Genomic DNA, 14,830 nt, shown 5'->3' with positions numbered 1-14,830 from the left:
CAAAGGGTCAGTGCAGACTTGATGGGCCAAATAGCCTCTTTCCGCACTGTAGGGGGTTTTACGATTCTAATACAACTGTGACACCAAGGGCTCCATGTCCCCCATTTCCTCTGCTAGACAACCAATTGAGTGATGCTGGAAGAGGCTTTATTCCTGATGAAGAGCTTTTGCCCGAAACGTCGATTTCGAAGCTCCTTGGATGCTGCCTGAACTGCTGTGCTCTTCCAGCACCACTAGTCCAGAATCTGGTTTCCAGCATCTGCAGTCATTGTTTTTACCAATTGAGTGAATCAACCTGGGCACCCTGAGATTTCAGCATCTGGGTACTTGGATGCTGCCTGAACTGCTGTGCTCTTCCAGCACCACTAGTCCAGAATCTGGTTTCCAGCATCTGCAGTCATTTACCAATTGAGTGAATCAACCTGGGCACCCTGAGATTTCAGCATCTGGGTAAGGGACAATACCTGTTCGCAGGATTGAAGGGTGTCAGTGTGTGTGTGCTTCATAAGTAAAACCTGGAGCTTTGTCAGCAGCTGAGATCGTGAATTCTAAAGGTTAGAGTCACGTTTCCACACGCTAAGGAAAGAGACTGGTGTCTGGGAGATGCAAGGTGCAGGAGGGCTGGATGTGTTCTGCAGTGCTGTTCAGTGTGTGTGTGTGTTGGAGACGCAGTGGCAGTGTTGTCCTCTCACGCTGCACGGTGAGACCTTCAATCCCTCCTCACTGCAGCTTGGACCAGCCCCCAACACAGGGAACCTGAACTGGGCAGAGCTGGTCCTGCTCACTGGAATGCACCTACCCTGCTCCGCTTGCAGGAAGCTCAGGGTCCGGCGGTCCCCCTCCCTCCCCCCGCACCGTGCACTTTCCCGATCTCAAGGTAAGAGCTGATTAAACGGGATATCGAAGAGAGCTATGGAAAGCATTTCAGATTGAGTAGTGAGGAAGTAATGCGGAATAACGGCGCTGGTGTTTCCAGATCTCCATAAACTTTTCCAGGTATTTCAGAAACAGAGCGTGTTTCGATGGGAATGAAATGCTGAGCGAACTAATGACAGAGCTGTATTGGTGCAGCCCGAGATACAGTTCAATCTTCAACGTGAAAGAGTTACTCTCCTGAAATCCAGACTCCCATCCGCAACCCCCTCCACCTGGTCTATTATATCGTGTTGAAAATGATAGCTGCCACTGGGTTAATTTCCATGTAATAGTGACGAATGAATCTTAGCTCTGGAATACACTTCCTAAATCTTTCTGCCTCTCACCACCCCACCATCCCCAACTATCCGCCGTTGACCACAGTCCAATCCCTGGAACCTAGCTTTCGGCTCCCTGATTTTCCCCTTAATATGGCTCGGTATTAAATTCTCCCTGACAGTGCTGCTACCAAAACTCTTGGGACATTTAGTTATGTTAAAGGAGCTATTTAAATTCAACTTGTTGTTACACAGCAGAGCTGTAATCTCAGCAGAAATTGATTGATTTGGATCTTCCTTGCCCTCAGGGGTGCAACTGATTTATTCCTACTGGCACCTTCACCTCCACCCCCTTTAAACACCTCTTACTCTTTCTCACTGTTTGGTTTGTCAATTCTGCCTGTGTTTTTGTAGGCACTTTATCCTGGCCATTATTTTGTTTGTAACTCTCTGGATCCATCCTTTCCTCCCTTCATCAATTCTCAAAAGCTGTTCCAATCCTCTTCTCTTTGGCCTCCTATAAAACCTTGCTTTGACATGGAGTCATGGAGATGGACAGCACAGAAACAGACCCTTTTGTCCAACTCGACCAGATATCCTCAATTAATCTCATCCCATTTGCCAGCAGTTGCCCCACATCCCTCTAAACCCTTCCTATTCATCTATCCATCCAATTAAATGCAATTGTACCAGCCTCCACCATTTCCTCTGGCAGCTCATTCCATACATGCACCACCCTTTGCATGAAAACATTGCCTCTCAGGTCCCCTTTAAATCTTTTCCCTGCCACTTTAAAGCTATGCCCTCTAATTTTGGATTCCCCTACCTTGGGAAAAAGACTATTCTCCCTATCCATGCCCCTCATCATTGTGCTGTTACCTTCCTGAAATTGTCTACTGGGTAAGTGGTGAGGGAACCCACGTGGTATTCTCATCTGTAGGAGTGTTTTGTTTGGCCCAGAAATGAATTGAACATCAAGGTTACATTTGAGCAAAGGAGGTTGTGGGAGATTTGAGGTAGATTTAGATAAAATAAACAAAAAAAATCTGTTTTCATTCACTGAAGGTACAAGGATGAGCAGACACAGACTTTGAATGTTTTTGAGAAAGATATTGCAAGAGGATATGAAGAAGAGCTATTTTACACAGCTAAAAATCACACAACACCAGGTTATAGTCCAATAGGTTTAATTGGAAGCATGCTAGCTTTTGGAGTGACGCTCCTTCATCAGGTGATTGACCTGATCGCTCCGAAAGCTAGTGTGCTTCCAATTAAACCTGTTGGACTATAACCTGGTGTTGTGTGATTTTTAACTTTGTCCACCCCAGTCCAACACCGGCATCTCCAAATCATATTTTACACAGTAATTGATGATGAGCTGGAATTTGTGAGAATGGTGGTAATGGGCAGAGTAAATGATTTCAAAAGGAAATTGAAGAGAGAGAAATAAACTTGCAGAGCTGTGGGGATAGAGTGAGGCTAACAGGATTGTTCTACAGGGAGCTAGTCAATGGACCTAATTGCTTCATTTTAGACTCTATGCCACAAACACCAAGCTTGGTATCTGTTATTTCTCCGGCCCCTCATTTATTCTGTCTCATCCTTTGTTTATTTTATTGCAAAGTTCCAGTCTGAGGTTCCTATTGTTTAATCTGTAGGCCATTGTGGCTCCTTCTTGAGTTTCTTTGATTTCTGCACATCTACTGCCCTATTCTAAATCAGCTTTCCGTACCATTATAATAAGTTTTTGTTCTGTTTTATAAAATCAGTTGGGTAAAAGCTCTATGTTGTTCTCATCCTGTCCAGTTGTGTTCAAGTGCAGACCACCAGGATTATTGCTTGGATCAGTTAGTACCTGATTTCTGAAGTTTTCAGCATTGCTCCCCCTGATGTCTCTGTAGGTCTGACCTATGCGTGGGCACAAACCTTTTGGAGCACTCCCACCTTTGAGTCAGAAGGCTGTGACTTCAAGCATTGTTCAAGACATGAGCAAAACATCGTAGCTGACTCTCCAGTACCGTAATGGGAGAATACGGCACTGCTGGAGGGGGCCATCTCTCAGTTTGAGATGTCAAAATGTCTGTCTACTCTGGTGGATGTCATAGACCCACTATCCTGAATGATATTTTCCTGCAATTAATATCTCCCAAACAAATGTTCTCATGATTATGATTACTGTTTGTTGTTATATTTAACTGTTGTGTTTCCTGCATCAGTAGTTAATTAAGTAAAGCATTGCGAAACGTTCTGCTTTCTTTTAATACAATATGTGCAGTCATGTTATCACAGATGTCTTAGGGAGGTGGGCCTTGACAGTGGATCATCTGGCCCATTGAGCCACAAGAGCCCTCTCTGAAATGTTCTGAGATTGAAGAAGGCACCTGTAGATGCATGCAAGTCTTCCTTTGAGAAAAGGCACCATTGGTGGTCCACAGTGAAGGTTTCACTGGGTTTCATTCATCTCTGTGAAACTTGCCCATTCATAGTCAAATTTATTCTGTCCCCATCTGATATTGGTACATTTGTACTTCCTGCAGAAGTCGGGGATCTGGTGAGGGAACTCTATCTGTGTTTTCAGGAGCACTGAGACCAATTGTGACAACACGATTGCCATCGAGCCAGAGATCAGCTGCGATAGCAGAGACAAGTGGTCTCTGTCCATGCTGTTTTGTTCAATGTCTAACATTCCTCTCATTTGCTTGCAGTCTCCAGGATCTGGGATACCTCTTCAGCACAGTATTGATGTAAACAACTATGTGCGTTTCCAGTTTTAAGATCCACATGATCACCTGCTATTCACAGAAGATCTCCTATCCTGTTTGATCCCATCAAACAGATATCCTATTACATATTGCATACCGTAGCATTTAGGATGAATGGCAGTACTGAAGATATTATCAGTCCCTTTCTGAACCAGACTCTTCTCTATGACTATAATGGTACATGTGTGGGCACTGTCTTGGGACATACTTGCAACAAAAGCAGTGCCCATAACTTTCAGCTGCCAGTCTTCTCCAGTGCAGCAAAAGTTCGAGTTGGGATCACCATTCTCGTTTTCACCATGTCTGCAGTCTGCAACCTCGCTGTGCTCTGGACGACCACTCAGAATCGCAAGAGGAAATCCCACGTAAGAATTTTGATTGTGAATCTGGCTGCTGCGGATCTCCTGGTAACGTTCATCGTGATGCCTCTGGATGCCAGCTGGAACATCACGGTTCAGTGGCAGGCTGGGGACATCGCCTGTCGGTTGCTGATGTTCCTAAAGCTCATGGCTATGTACTCCTGCGCGTTTGTCACGGTGGTGATTAGTGTAGATCGCCAATCTGCCATTCTGAATCCTCTGGGCATCAGTGAAGCCAAAAAGAAGAATAAAATCATGTTGACTGTAGCTTGGATTTTGAGTGTCATCTTGTCCATTCCACAGGTGAGACCTACTTAGGAAGTGGGAGTGTGTATTATTTATCATTTGATGCTGTTGTTTCTTTCTCTGTATCAACCCAAATTTGGACTGATTGATGAACTGCATTCAATTGCCAGTGATTTTGAATCACATGTCTACAAAGGGCATTTTGTGACAGTTTAATGTTCTGATTTACAGTCAAAATAGATCAATTTCCCACTGACACCAGAACACTGACAACTGGGGAACCCTTGATACAAATCCAAATACTATTCAAAAACATTCCATGAATGGCATCTAATGGCACCATTTTTTAGCCTCTGCATACCACCCTTATGTCCCCCAGGGCCAGGTATCTCTTGAGTCAGTTCTTAGGCCACTCAGAAGTAATGGTCCTCAATTACTTAAAGGAGGTGATGGTGAGATTTCCCATTGGGAACATCATATCACTAGCCAAAGGGGTGAGTGGAGTCTGGGGCTCGTTCCTGTCATTATGCTTTTCCTTCAGGTACTGGCCTGAGAATCCAGCTTGCACCTGAGAACCTTAGATGTAAGATAAATTCAATATTGACAGTCTGGTGTTTCAAATGGATCAGCTGAAGAACAATCTCTTTAGTTTAAAGCACACAGTCTTCATAAACAGAAGAATTTAATGTAGAAACAAGTGGGGTTGAGTGTATGTGAGAGAGAGAGAGAAGACTCAAGAGATAATATGATCTTATAACTGTGGCTCACATTTAGGCTCCAAACTTGTTTTGAATATCTTTTCTCTTCAGCGCTGCACATCTCAAAGTGAGTAACTTTGGTGTTAAAGAATGGAACATGCTCTTCTCTGGGGGCTCAAAGACAATGCTTTAATGGCAAGGTCTGGTTAAGCACAGGTTATGCACCAAATAAATTCTGTCCACATTGTATACAATCCGAGTTCAAAGGCAACAGAAGTTTGATGTAACCACTTTTGAGACCACTCCTGCAATAGAGTGACGTTCCTCAATTTTTCACAAGTGTTATCCTGTGTCTTCCTATATGAGATTAAAAAAGCCTCCACTCTTGAGCTGACCCATGTCAAACTATGCAGGTGCATGAAAGAAAATTTCTTTTCATCATCTTCAGCTGGATTAAGATCTATGTTATAGGAACATGAGGAATCGAGAATTGAGTACTTTCTTGCCCTATCCCCTTATTTTAATGTCTGAGAAATGAAGGGTTAAAGTCTGCATTCTGACCTCTGACTGGACAATTTTAGGTGAAATTTTGCCATGTATTTTCTTGAAGTCAAATCCTTAAATTAACCGTACAATTTAAAAAAAAACTCATTCATTGGATGTTAACATTGCCGGTTGAACCACATTTATTGCCCTTGAACTGATTGGGGCTTGCTAGGATTTTTCAGGGCAGCTGAGGGTCAATCACATTGCTGTGGCTCTGGCATTACATGGAATTATAGAGTCATACAGCATGGAAACAGACCCTTCAGTCTAACCAGTCCATGCTGAACATAATCTCAAACTAAACTAGTCCCAGCAGCCTGCACTTGGCCCATATCCCTCCAACCATTTCCTATTCATGTACTTATCCAAATCTCTTTTAAGCTTTGTAATTATACCCACATCCACCACTTCCTCGGGAAGTTCATTCCACACATGAACCACCCTCGCTGTAAAAAAATTGCCTCTCATGTCTTTTTTAAATCTCTCTCCTCTGATCTTAACAATATGCCCCCTAGTCTTGAAATCCCCCATCTTGGGGAAAAGACAGCTACAAGCAACTCTATCTGTACCTCTCATTATTATATAAACTTCTATCCAGTCGCCTCTCAACTTCCTATGCTCCAGTGAAAAATGTCCCAGCCTATCCAGCAAGTGAACCAGATAAGTATTTACAACAATCATTAAACTAGCCTTTAATTACAGACTTTTTGTTGAATTCAGATTCATGGTGGGATTTGAACCCACAGTCTGAGAACATTAGTCTGGGATGCCTACTAGTACAGTATTATTGTTACCACTAAGCCACCACCTCTGGACAGACTACCCAGAGCATCAAAGGAATATTTTTAATAGTTTGTGGAGAATCATAGGATGTACAGCTAAGCTGGAAGACTGAAGGAGTTTGTTCAGTTTGTAGATCCTGAAATACAACGAGTGAGAATAGACTTCCTTCCTGCCAGTAACAGAAGTGGCTGCCAAATCAGCCAAGTCTCTCTCTGGAGGTCAAATAACAATTGACGTAGAATCCCAGATTGTAGTCGTTTTACATCAATCTGCTTGACATGTTACAATACACAGCTGAAAATGTGTTGCTGGAAAAGCGCAGCAGGTCAGGCAGCATCCAAGGAACAGGAGAATCGACGTTTCAGGCATAAGCTCTTCTTCTGACCCAAGGCAGATGGGACTTGAATCCAAACCTTCTGGCCTAGGGTAATAGCATTATCATTGGACCATAAGGAAATAAAAAACAAGCCTTTGGTATTTTCAGTCAAACTGTTTAGAGATGTTATTAGACAGCTGTAGTACAGGTGTCACTTGAACTGGGGTTTCCTGGCTCAGAGGTAGGGACAGTACCACAAACAAACTAAAGGTGGAGCAGGTAGTTTATCAGTAATTTAAACACAATGTGAGAAATCTATTTTTAGATCAAAAGAAACAAGTTGTGGAAGTTCACCTGGACGGTGGTGGAGATATTAGAGCCTGGAGTTGAACAAAGAACCAGTTACAAGATCCTGCTTTTATTTTTTCACACTTTAAACCATGAGGTTTTACAAACACAAAGCATTACTAGACTGAGCGTGCACCTGCAGCATCTTATTCAATTAATGAGAGAGGCTGAACAAAATCAGTGAAACATTCACTTTCAGGAGTTGGGTTCAAACGTCAGATCATTCTTTATAAACTGTACATATTGATTTTACCAGTTCTCTCTCGTCCTGACCTTCATGATGAGAGAGTCATCTATGCTTCTGCTTTTAAAGTCTGCTCCATCTTTTAACTTGTACTGGTTTTGATGAAAGGTTGTCAACCTGAAAAATTAATTCTGTCAGGTCTGGCAGTATCTGTGGTGAGGGAAACACGGTCAACATTTTGGCTTCAGTGTGACTTTCTCAGAACTGGGAAAGGGCTAGAAATTGAGTTTTATAGTTTAAGCACAGGCAGTGGAGGGCAGGGGGGACAGATGGTGTGGAGGTCCAGTAGAAAAGACAAAAGGGTTGTTAATCGCAATGAAAGAGAAATGGAGATTTCAAATTACTGTAAATTAAGGTGTGAAAGGGGGAAAATGGGAGAGCAAAGTAGGCATGATACAAACAAGGCAACGCTATGGGGTGGGATTTGGGGGCTGGAGAATTTAGGAAAAATGGAGAACAGGCTTCATTTGGTCAAGCTGTGAGGTTGTGGAATTCAATATTGAGCCCAAGAGACTGTAATGTAACTAGACGAGAAACGAGGTGTTGTTCCATGCATTTGTGTTGTGTTTTATTGTAACCTTACAAAAGGCACAGATCAGAAATGTCAATGTGAGAGCAAGGTGAGGTATTGAAATGTCAAGCAACTGGATGATCAGGGTCACAGAGTGGAGGGGTTCCACAAAGCAGTCGCTCAGTCTGTGGGTGGACACACCAATGTAAAGGAAGCCACAATGCAGCAGACTCGATTGAAAGAAGTCAAAGTAAAATACTACTTCACCTGGAAGTCATGTTTGGGGCCTTGGACAGTGAGGAGGGAGGAGGTGAATGGGCTGATGTTACCCTGGATTGTCTGCATTTGCAACAGCAAGTGGCCTTGGGGAGTGAGGAAGCATTGGGATGGAGGAGTGGGCTAGGTTGTTACAGAGGGAATGGCCCCTGTAGATTGCTGACAGTGGCTGGGAAGGGAAGATGAATTGGTGGTGGCATCAGCTGGAGGTGACAGAAATGGAGGAGCATGATTTGGGTGGAAAGTGAACCCAAGGGGAACCTTATTGTTGTTCTGGGAAGGAGAGGAAGGGGTGAGGATAGAATTGTGGGAGAAGACTGAGTGTGTTGTCAGCCACAGTGAAGGGAGGTCCTCAACTAAAGAAAGAAGAGGTTGTGTCAAAGACACTCCAGTGGAAAGTGCCATTTTCGAACAGGCTGGACAGAGGTGGACGACTTGGGAGAATGAAATGGAATCCTTTCAGGAAGTAGGGGATGAATAGAGTCTTGTGTAAACAAGAATGACGTACAGTGCAATCTCAAGGAACAATAACTTCATTTTCCGCTTAGGCACTTTCCAGCCTCAAGATCTCAATACTCCTAACCACATGATACCTGTTCTTCACTTTTCTTATATTCCCACATCCCCACCACCATGGCTTTATCTGGTTTGTATATTTCACATCTCTGTTACATTTCTGTTTCTCTTTCCTCCCAATTAATAACCCTTTTGCCTTTTGCTCTAGGTCCCCACACCATTTGTTCTCTTCATCCTCTTCTGTCAACAGTATAATAAAAAGAAACATTTTCCAATACTTTCCAGTTCTGAAGAAGGCATACTAGACTCAAAATGTTGAATCTGTTTCTCTCTCCATACATCCTGTCAAATTTCCTAAGTTTTTCCAACATTCTCTGTTTTTTTTTCAGATTTCGCAAGATTTTGCTTTTATTGCACTCACCCCGTTTCTGTCTCTGTAGACACTGCCTCACCCATTGAGTGTTTTCAGCATTCCATTCTTGTTCGAGTTTACAGTAAGACTTTGATATTGCCAACTGCAGAATTCTCTTATTTCAGTCAAATGTGCTTCACTTTAATCCCATAGTTCTTACAAATTCTCAACAGCAATTTTTAAATGAGGCAAACAACAAGTAAAGAAACTCTCACAAGGTTTGCACCCGTCAGATTAGATGAGATTCCCTACAGTGTGGAAACAGGCCCTTCAGCCCAACAAGTCCACACCAACCCTCTGAAGAGTAACCTACCCAGACCCACTTCCCTCTGACTAATGCACCTAGCACTATGGGCAATACAGAATGGCCAATTCACCTCACCTGCACATCTTTGGACTGTGGGAGGAAACCAGAGCACCCAGAGGAAACCCACGCAGACACAGGGAGAATGTGCAAACTTCACACAGTCACCCAAGGCTGGAATTGAACTCGGGTCCCTGGTGCTGTGAAGCAGCAGTGCTAACCACTGAGCCCACAGTGCCGCCCCTTTTATTTTCAGCAAAATCCCAAGATATCCTAAGCTGTTCTCCTCCAGATAACATCATTCTGGCACCTGATACTTATAAACTCCTTAATGTTAAGAATTTTAGACTCATATGCAAGTTATCTCTCTCTCTCTCTCTCTATCCCATTCATTCTCTCTCTCTTCCATCCTCTCCCACCTTCCTCTTTGTACGGCCTCTCCCTCTTTAAAGCATAACTCATTTTCACTGGTTTTGCACACCCAATTTTTCCTTTGGTGTAACATCCATGTTGTTGCTTCCCCCACATTTCAAAGCACTTTCTTCAAATACAAGTTCTTCTCTCATGGTAGAGATGAACAAACCTTGTATACATTGTAGCAATCCAAGTGGAGGCCATTAAGAACAGCATCACTGCATACTGTAAGGTACAATTTTGACATGGGTTGCAAAAAACAGTTTTTCATCAGTCATCAGGCATCCTTACTGAAAGGATCAATCAACCCAACCACCCCATGGCTCAACACTTCAACTCCCCCTCCCACTCCACCAAGGACATGCCCCCACTCCGGCCTATCACCCTCACCTTAACCTCCTTCCACCTATCGCATTCCCAACACCCCTCCCCCAAGTCCATGCTCCCTACCTTTTATCTTCGCCTGCTTTGCACACTTTCCTCATTCGTGAAGAAGGACTCATGCCCGAAACGTCGATTCTCCTGCTTCTTGGATGCTGCCTGACCTGCTGCACTTTTCCAGCAACACATTTTCAGCATCCTTACTGAAAGCCCTTCTAACTAGAAATTTATATTCTTCTGACATATTCAATGCTGCATCAGCAGACAACATCGACTAAGAAGTATTTAAAGTGAAAAGGAAATAAATTTAATCCATTGTTTTTGTACTTAGGTGGTTGAGTGACTTGAAGATATGGAACTCTATTTTCTGCTTCCCTTTTTTTTTACAGATTATCTTGTTTCACACTGTCAGTATTACTGAGCCGCAGAACTTCACACAGTGTTCCACAATGGGCAGTTTCAAGGAACACTGGCAGGAGACCTCGTACAACATGTTCACTTTTGTTTTCCTGTTCCTCGTACCACTGGTCATCATGATATACTGCTACACCCGAATCCTGGTGGAGATATCAAAGAGGATGAACAAGGGAAATTGTAAGTCGAATATTGATTGTCACCTTTGTCTTCATCTTTCCTCCAGGGTCACTGTACCAAAATCTAAGGTTGATCCCGTAAACACCTGCTACAATTCTGTCATCTTGGAATATCACATCTGGGTAATTTCATAGCTCTAAGTCTTTCCTAATCCTGATGCAGAGATGCCGGTGTTGGACTGGGGTGGACAAAGTTAAAAATCACACACCGGGTTATCGTTCAACAGGTTTAATTGAAATTACAAGCTTTTGGAGCACTGCTGCTTCGTCAGGTGGCTACTGGGGCATTTACACAGGACACGGAATTTATAAGTATAAGATCAAAGTGTCATACAATTGATGCAACGTATCAGACAAACCTAGATGGCTATTAAGGCTTTAATCACTTAGAATGAGGCAGATCGCTGCGGGAGGAAGGCGAGGGTGGATGGGTGTGCAGGCCGGGCGAAGAAAACAAACTAGCGTCGGCCTTTACGGGTTTAGGGTGGGTCAGGGTCGGCCTTTACGGGTTTAGGGTGGGTCAGGGTCGGCCTTTACGGGTTTAAGGTGGGTCAGGGTCGGCCTTTACAGGTTTAGGGTGGGTCAGGGTCGGCCTTTACGGGTTTAGGGTGGGTCAGGGTCGGCCTTTACGGGTTTAGGGTGGGTCAGGGTCGGCCTTTACGGGTTTAAGGTGGGTCAGGGTCGGCCTTTATGGGTTTAGGGTGGGTCAGGGTCGGCCTTTACGGGTTTAGGGTGGGTCAGAGCCGGCCTTTACGGGTTTAGGGTGGGTCAGGGTCGGCCTTTTCGGGTTTAGGGTGGGTCAGGGTCACTTTGTGCGCTGAGGAGTTTAGACATGAGGCGGTTCGCAGGGGGGAAGCGGACGGTTGTTTGTTCAGCGGCGGTGGGGCCGTTGAGTGAGGGTGAGGTTGGGCGGTGAACCGTCGTTAGGACATAGAGGGTCGCGATGGCATCGCGGGGGGGGGGGGCGGAGGGGGGGGGGGGGGGGGGGGGGGGGGGGGGGGGGGGAGTTGTTGCGATTTGTTTTCGTTGCTGTCGACGCGCAGTTAGGAATTCGGAAGCGTTAGGAAAGTTCTGGAAGGCCGTTCTGTTGCGGGCGGGCCCCGGAGCGGTAGGGTGCGTTTTTGTTGGCGCAGGGGGTCAGCGAATGGGTGGGGTCGCCATCTTGAGAAGGTCTGGGGCGGGTAGAAGCGCCGGTTGCGCTCGCCATCTTGAGAACAGCGGTGGGGGAGGGGAGGGGAGAGGTGGAGAGAATAGCTTCTCGCCGGTTGGGCTCGCCGTTCTGAGGGGCTCGCCAGCGGGCGGGCGGGTGCACTCGCCGTGTGGGAGGGTCGTGGAAGGGGGCGGTAGTCGCGCGTCATTTCGCTAAGGTCGCGGGCGGTCCGCCATTTTGTGCAGGTCGCTGCGACGTAGGGCCGCCATTTTGTGAAGGTCCATAAGGGTTTTTTTTGGAGGGGGGGGATGCTGAGGGTTGAAGGAGTTTCTTTAGCTGCGACGTTATTTTGCGCAGTCTGGTTGAATCACTCTTCTTCCAGACCCCCAGTGTTGTGGTAAAAGAGTGAGGGGAGTTAGGGGGTGCTCTTTGGGTATCAAGGCTCTCACTGACTTTGTAGAGTCTGTATGTCTTTTCTCAGTCGAGAGCAGCCCTCTGTATCTGGGGAGGGATGACAAAGTCTTTATACTTTTGAAATAGTGGGGCAAGAATGGAGTGCTGTGTGGGTGTGATGGTCACCTGCATATGTTAATCTGACTTGCCAAATGAGAATGCAGGCTTCAATTGATTAACATGTAAATCCCAGAGTTCCTTTCAAGCCCGAGATAACTTAAAGTTTTATCAGTGGATAAAAGAAGGTGATATCTCAGCCCAGGCAATAACACTTTTGATCTTTTACTTATAAATTCTGTGTCCTATGTACCTGAAAATGTGTCGCTGGAAAAGCGCAGCAGGCCAGGCAGCATCCAAGGAGCAGGAGAATCGACGTTTCGGGCATGGGCCCTTCTTCAGGACTCATGCCCGAAACGTCGATTCTCCTGTTCCCTGGGTGCTGCCTGACCTGCTGCGCTTTTCCAGCAACACATTTTCAGCTCTGATCTCCAGCATCTGCAGTCCTCACTTTCTCTTATGTACCTGCCCCACTAGCTTCCTGACGAAGGAGCAGTACTCCAAAAGCTTGTACTTTCAAATAAACCTGTTGGACTATAACCTGGTGTTGTGTGACTTTAATTTTTTTCAGACTTTTTGGTTCTTCTCATGATTTCTTAATCTGTTGGCATATGCTTTTGATCTTGAAGGTGTCCCGAATCAAAGGACTTCCTCCTTTGCCTTTAGTTTTCAAAGGTTTTGTGGATTAATGCATAATGCGGTGTTGTATTGAGTCTCATAGAGCAGAAAGTTCAAGGGTCAGGTGCAAACCTGTGATAATCTCAGAGTGAGTGGGGTAATTACAACAGGCATATTTCCCCAGGCTTAGAGAGAAAAAATGCTGCCTGAACTGCTGTGCTCTTCCAGCACCGCTAATCCAGAATCTGGTTTCCAGTATCTGCAGTCATTGTTTTTACCAAGTGGGAATTCTAACACCAATTGCTGTCAAGTGTCTTTGGTGGGAAACTTTTTGCATGTAGCTATTGAACGACAGTAGGAATAGACTCAGATGTAATGCTTTGGAAAGCCAGATAGCCTACTTTCATTCACTGCCCAGTCTCTTGCATGGAATGTGGTTGCTTCATGAAAACCGAGTTACATGTGTGGATTGCATATCATTCAGAAAAGAAGATAATTAGTATGAAAAAAATTCCTCAAATTCATTACTTCTGCAAGTATTTTATAACTCTCATGAAGGTCTTCAATGTCATATTAATTTGTTTTGTGTCCTTTTCCAGTGTCCTCAAAAGAAGTGCATTTAAGGCGATCGACAAATAATATACCAAAGGCACGCATGAAAACGTTAAAAATGAGTGTAATTATTGTAACCTCTTTCATAGTGTGCTGGACTCCATATTACCTTCTAGGACTATGGTATTGGTTCTCACCAGAAATGCTCTCAGAAGGAAAAGTCTCCCAATCTTTGAGTCACATACTCTTCATTTTTGGTCTCTTTAATACTGTCTTGGATCCCATCACCTACGGACTTTTTACCATCCATTTCAGGCGAGGCTTACAACGTTGCTGCCATTCTGCTAAGATGGTAACCAATTCAGAGCTTAATTCTTCACTGACCAGATCACTCAGGTGTTCTGCATCATCTCTTCGCCTGAAGAGATTAACTGCACTTGCTCAAGAAGGTCACAGATCAATGGCGGAGGATGAGCCTTATAGTAAAGGCAGTTATTATAGCAACGGTTATCTTAATGCATACAAAGATGATGCCAAAAAAAGCATCAGTACAAGTGCAGAAAATACAATGTAGGCTGATGGCAAGTGCCATGTAGTCTTGCCGTACAAAACATGACAACTGTTATAAGTAATGGCTTATTTGCAGTGTGCTTTGTTTAATTTTTTCCAGTTCTTCTAGTGGTTTACATTTTCTTTTTTTTTCTTTATTCCAATACTTGACTTTGTGTGTTTTATTTATTAAAAAATAAATCTCTTCTCTATCTCTAAAAGCTCATATCACCATTGACATCAAATAACATTTAACATTGTATTGATCGTTATGATAGAAGGAAATAGTTCCAAGTCCTTCAACTTTTTCAAATGTCAAATAATATGAAACATTCAAGAGCCCTGAAATTCCATGGTTGGTTATCTTGATGAACAGTAAGCTGAATATTATTGGCTTCTCTGATTGGAGAAGGATACTTTCCATTGCAACCTCTGTTGGACGGAAAGGAACACTTGATCGGGAGTGCTTAAGAATGGATAAACCTTCTGACCTAAGCCAACAAAGAATATATAAGAACTATTTGCCAGCTTTGGAGCGGAAATAAATCC

General features: G+C 44.2%; 1 protein-coding gene across 2 annotated transcripts; it reads left to right on the top strand.

Annotated features, from left to right (window-relative positions):
- The first annotated feature begins 701 nt into the window (after nucleotides 1-701).
- Nucleotides 702-14,509, top strand: gnrhr4 (gonadotropin releasing hormone receptor 4). 2 transcript variants are annotated; one of them, XM_043677238.1, is made up of 4 exons: nucleotides 702-877; nucleotides 3,899-4,617; nucleotides 10,699-10,903; nucleotides 13,780-14,509. In XM_043677238.1, the coding sequence occupies exons 2-4, from the start codon at nucleotides 4,066-4,068 to the stop codon at nucleotides 14,304-14,306; spliced, it is 1,284 nt and encodes a 427-aa protein (XP_043533173.1). In that variant the 5' UTR covers nucleotides 702-877; nucleotides 3,899-4,065; the 3' UTR covers nucleotides 14,307-14,509. The 2 variants fall into 2 exon arrangements, with proteins under 2 accessions (XP_043533173.1, XP_043533174.1); XM_043677239.1 differs by lacking the exon at nucleotides 702-877 and adding an exon at nucleotides 910-996.
- The last annotated feature ends 321 nt before the right edge of the window (nucleotides 14,510-14,830 follow it).

This window comes from Chiloscyllium plagiosum, chromosome 36, assembly GCF_004010195.1.
Source record: "Chiloscyllium plagiosum isolate BGI_BamShark_2017 chromosome 36, ASM401019v2, whole genome shotgun sequence".
NCBI classification, from domain to species: domain Eukaryota; kingdom Metazoa; phylum Chordata; class Chondrichthyes; order Orectolobiformes; family Hemiscylliidae; genus Chiloscyllium; species Chiloscyllium plagiosum.
This window is presented reverse-complemented; position numbering and strand designations above follow the sequence as displayed.

Coding starts and splice junctions, on each gene's coding strand:
- gnrhr4 (XM_043677238.1), top strand. CDS start 4,066: ATGAATGGCAGTACTGAAGATATTATCAGTCCCTTTCTGAACCAGACT. Junction 4,618..10,698: donor TCATCTTGTCCATTCCACAG/GTGAGACCTACT, acceptor TTTTTTTTACAG/ATTATCTTGTTTCACACTGT. Junction 10,904..13,779: donor GAGGATGAACAAGGGAAATT/GTAAGTCGAATA, acceptor GTCCTTTTCCAG/TGTCCTCAAAAGAAGTGCAT.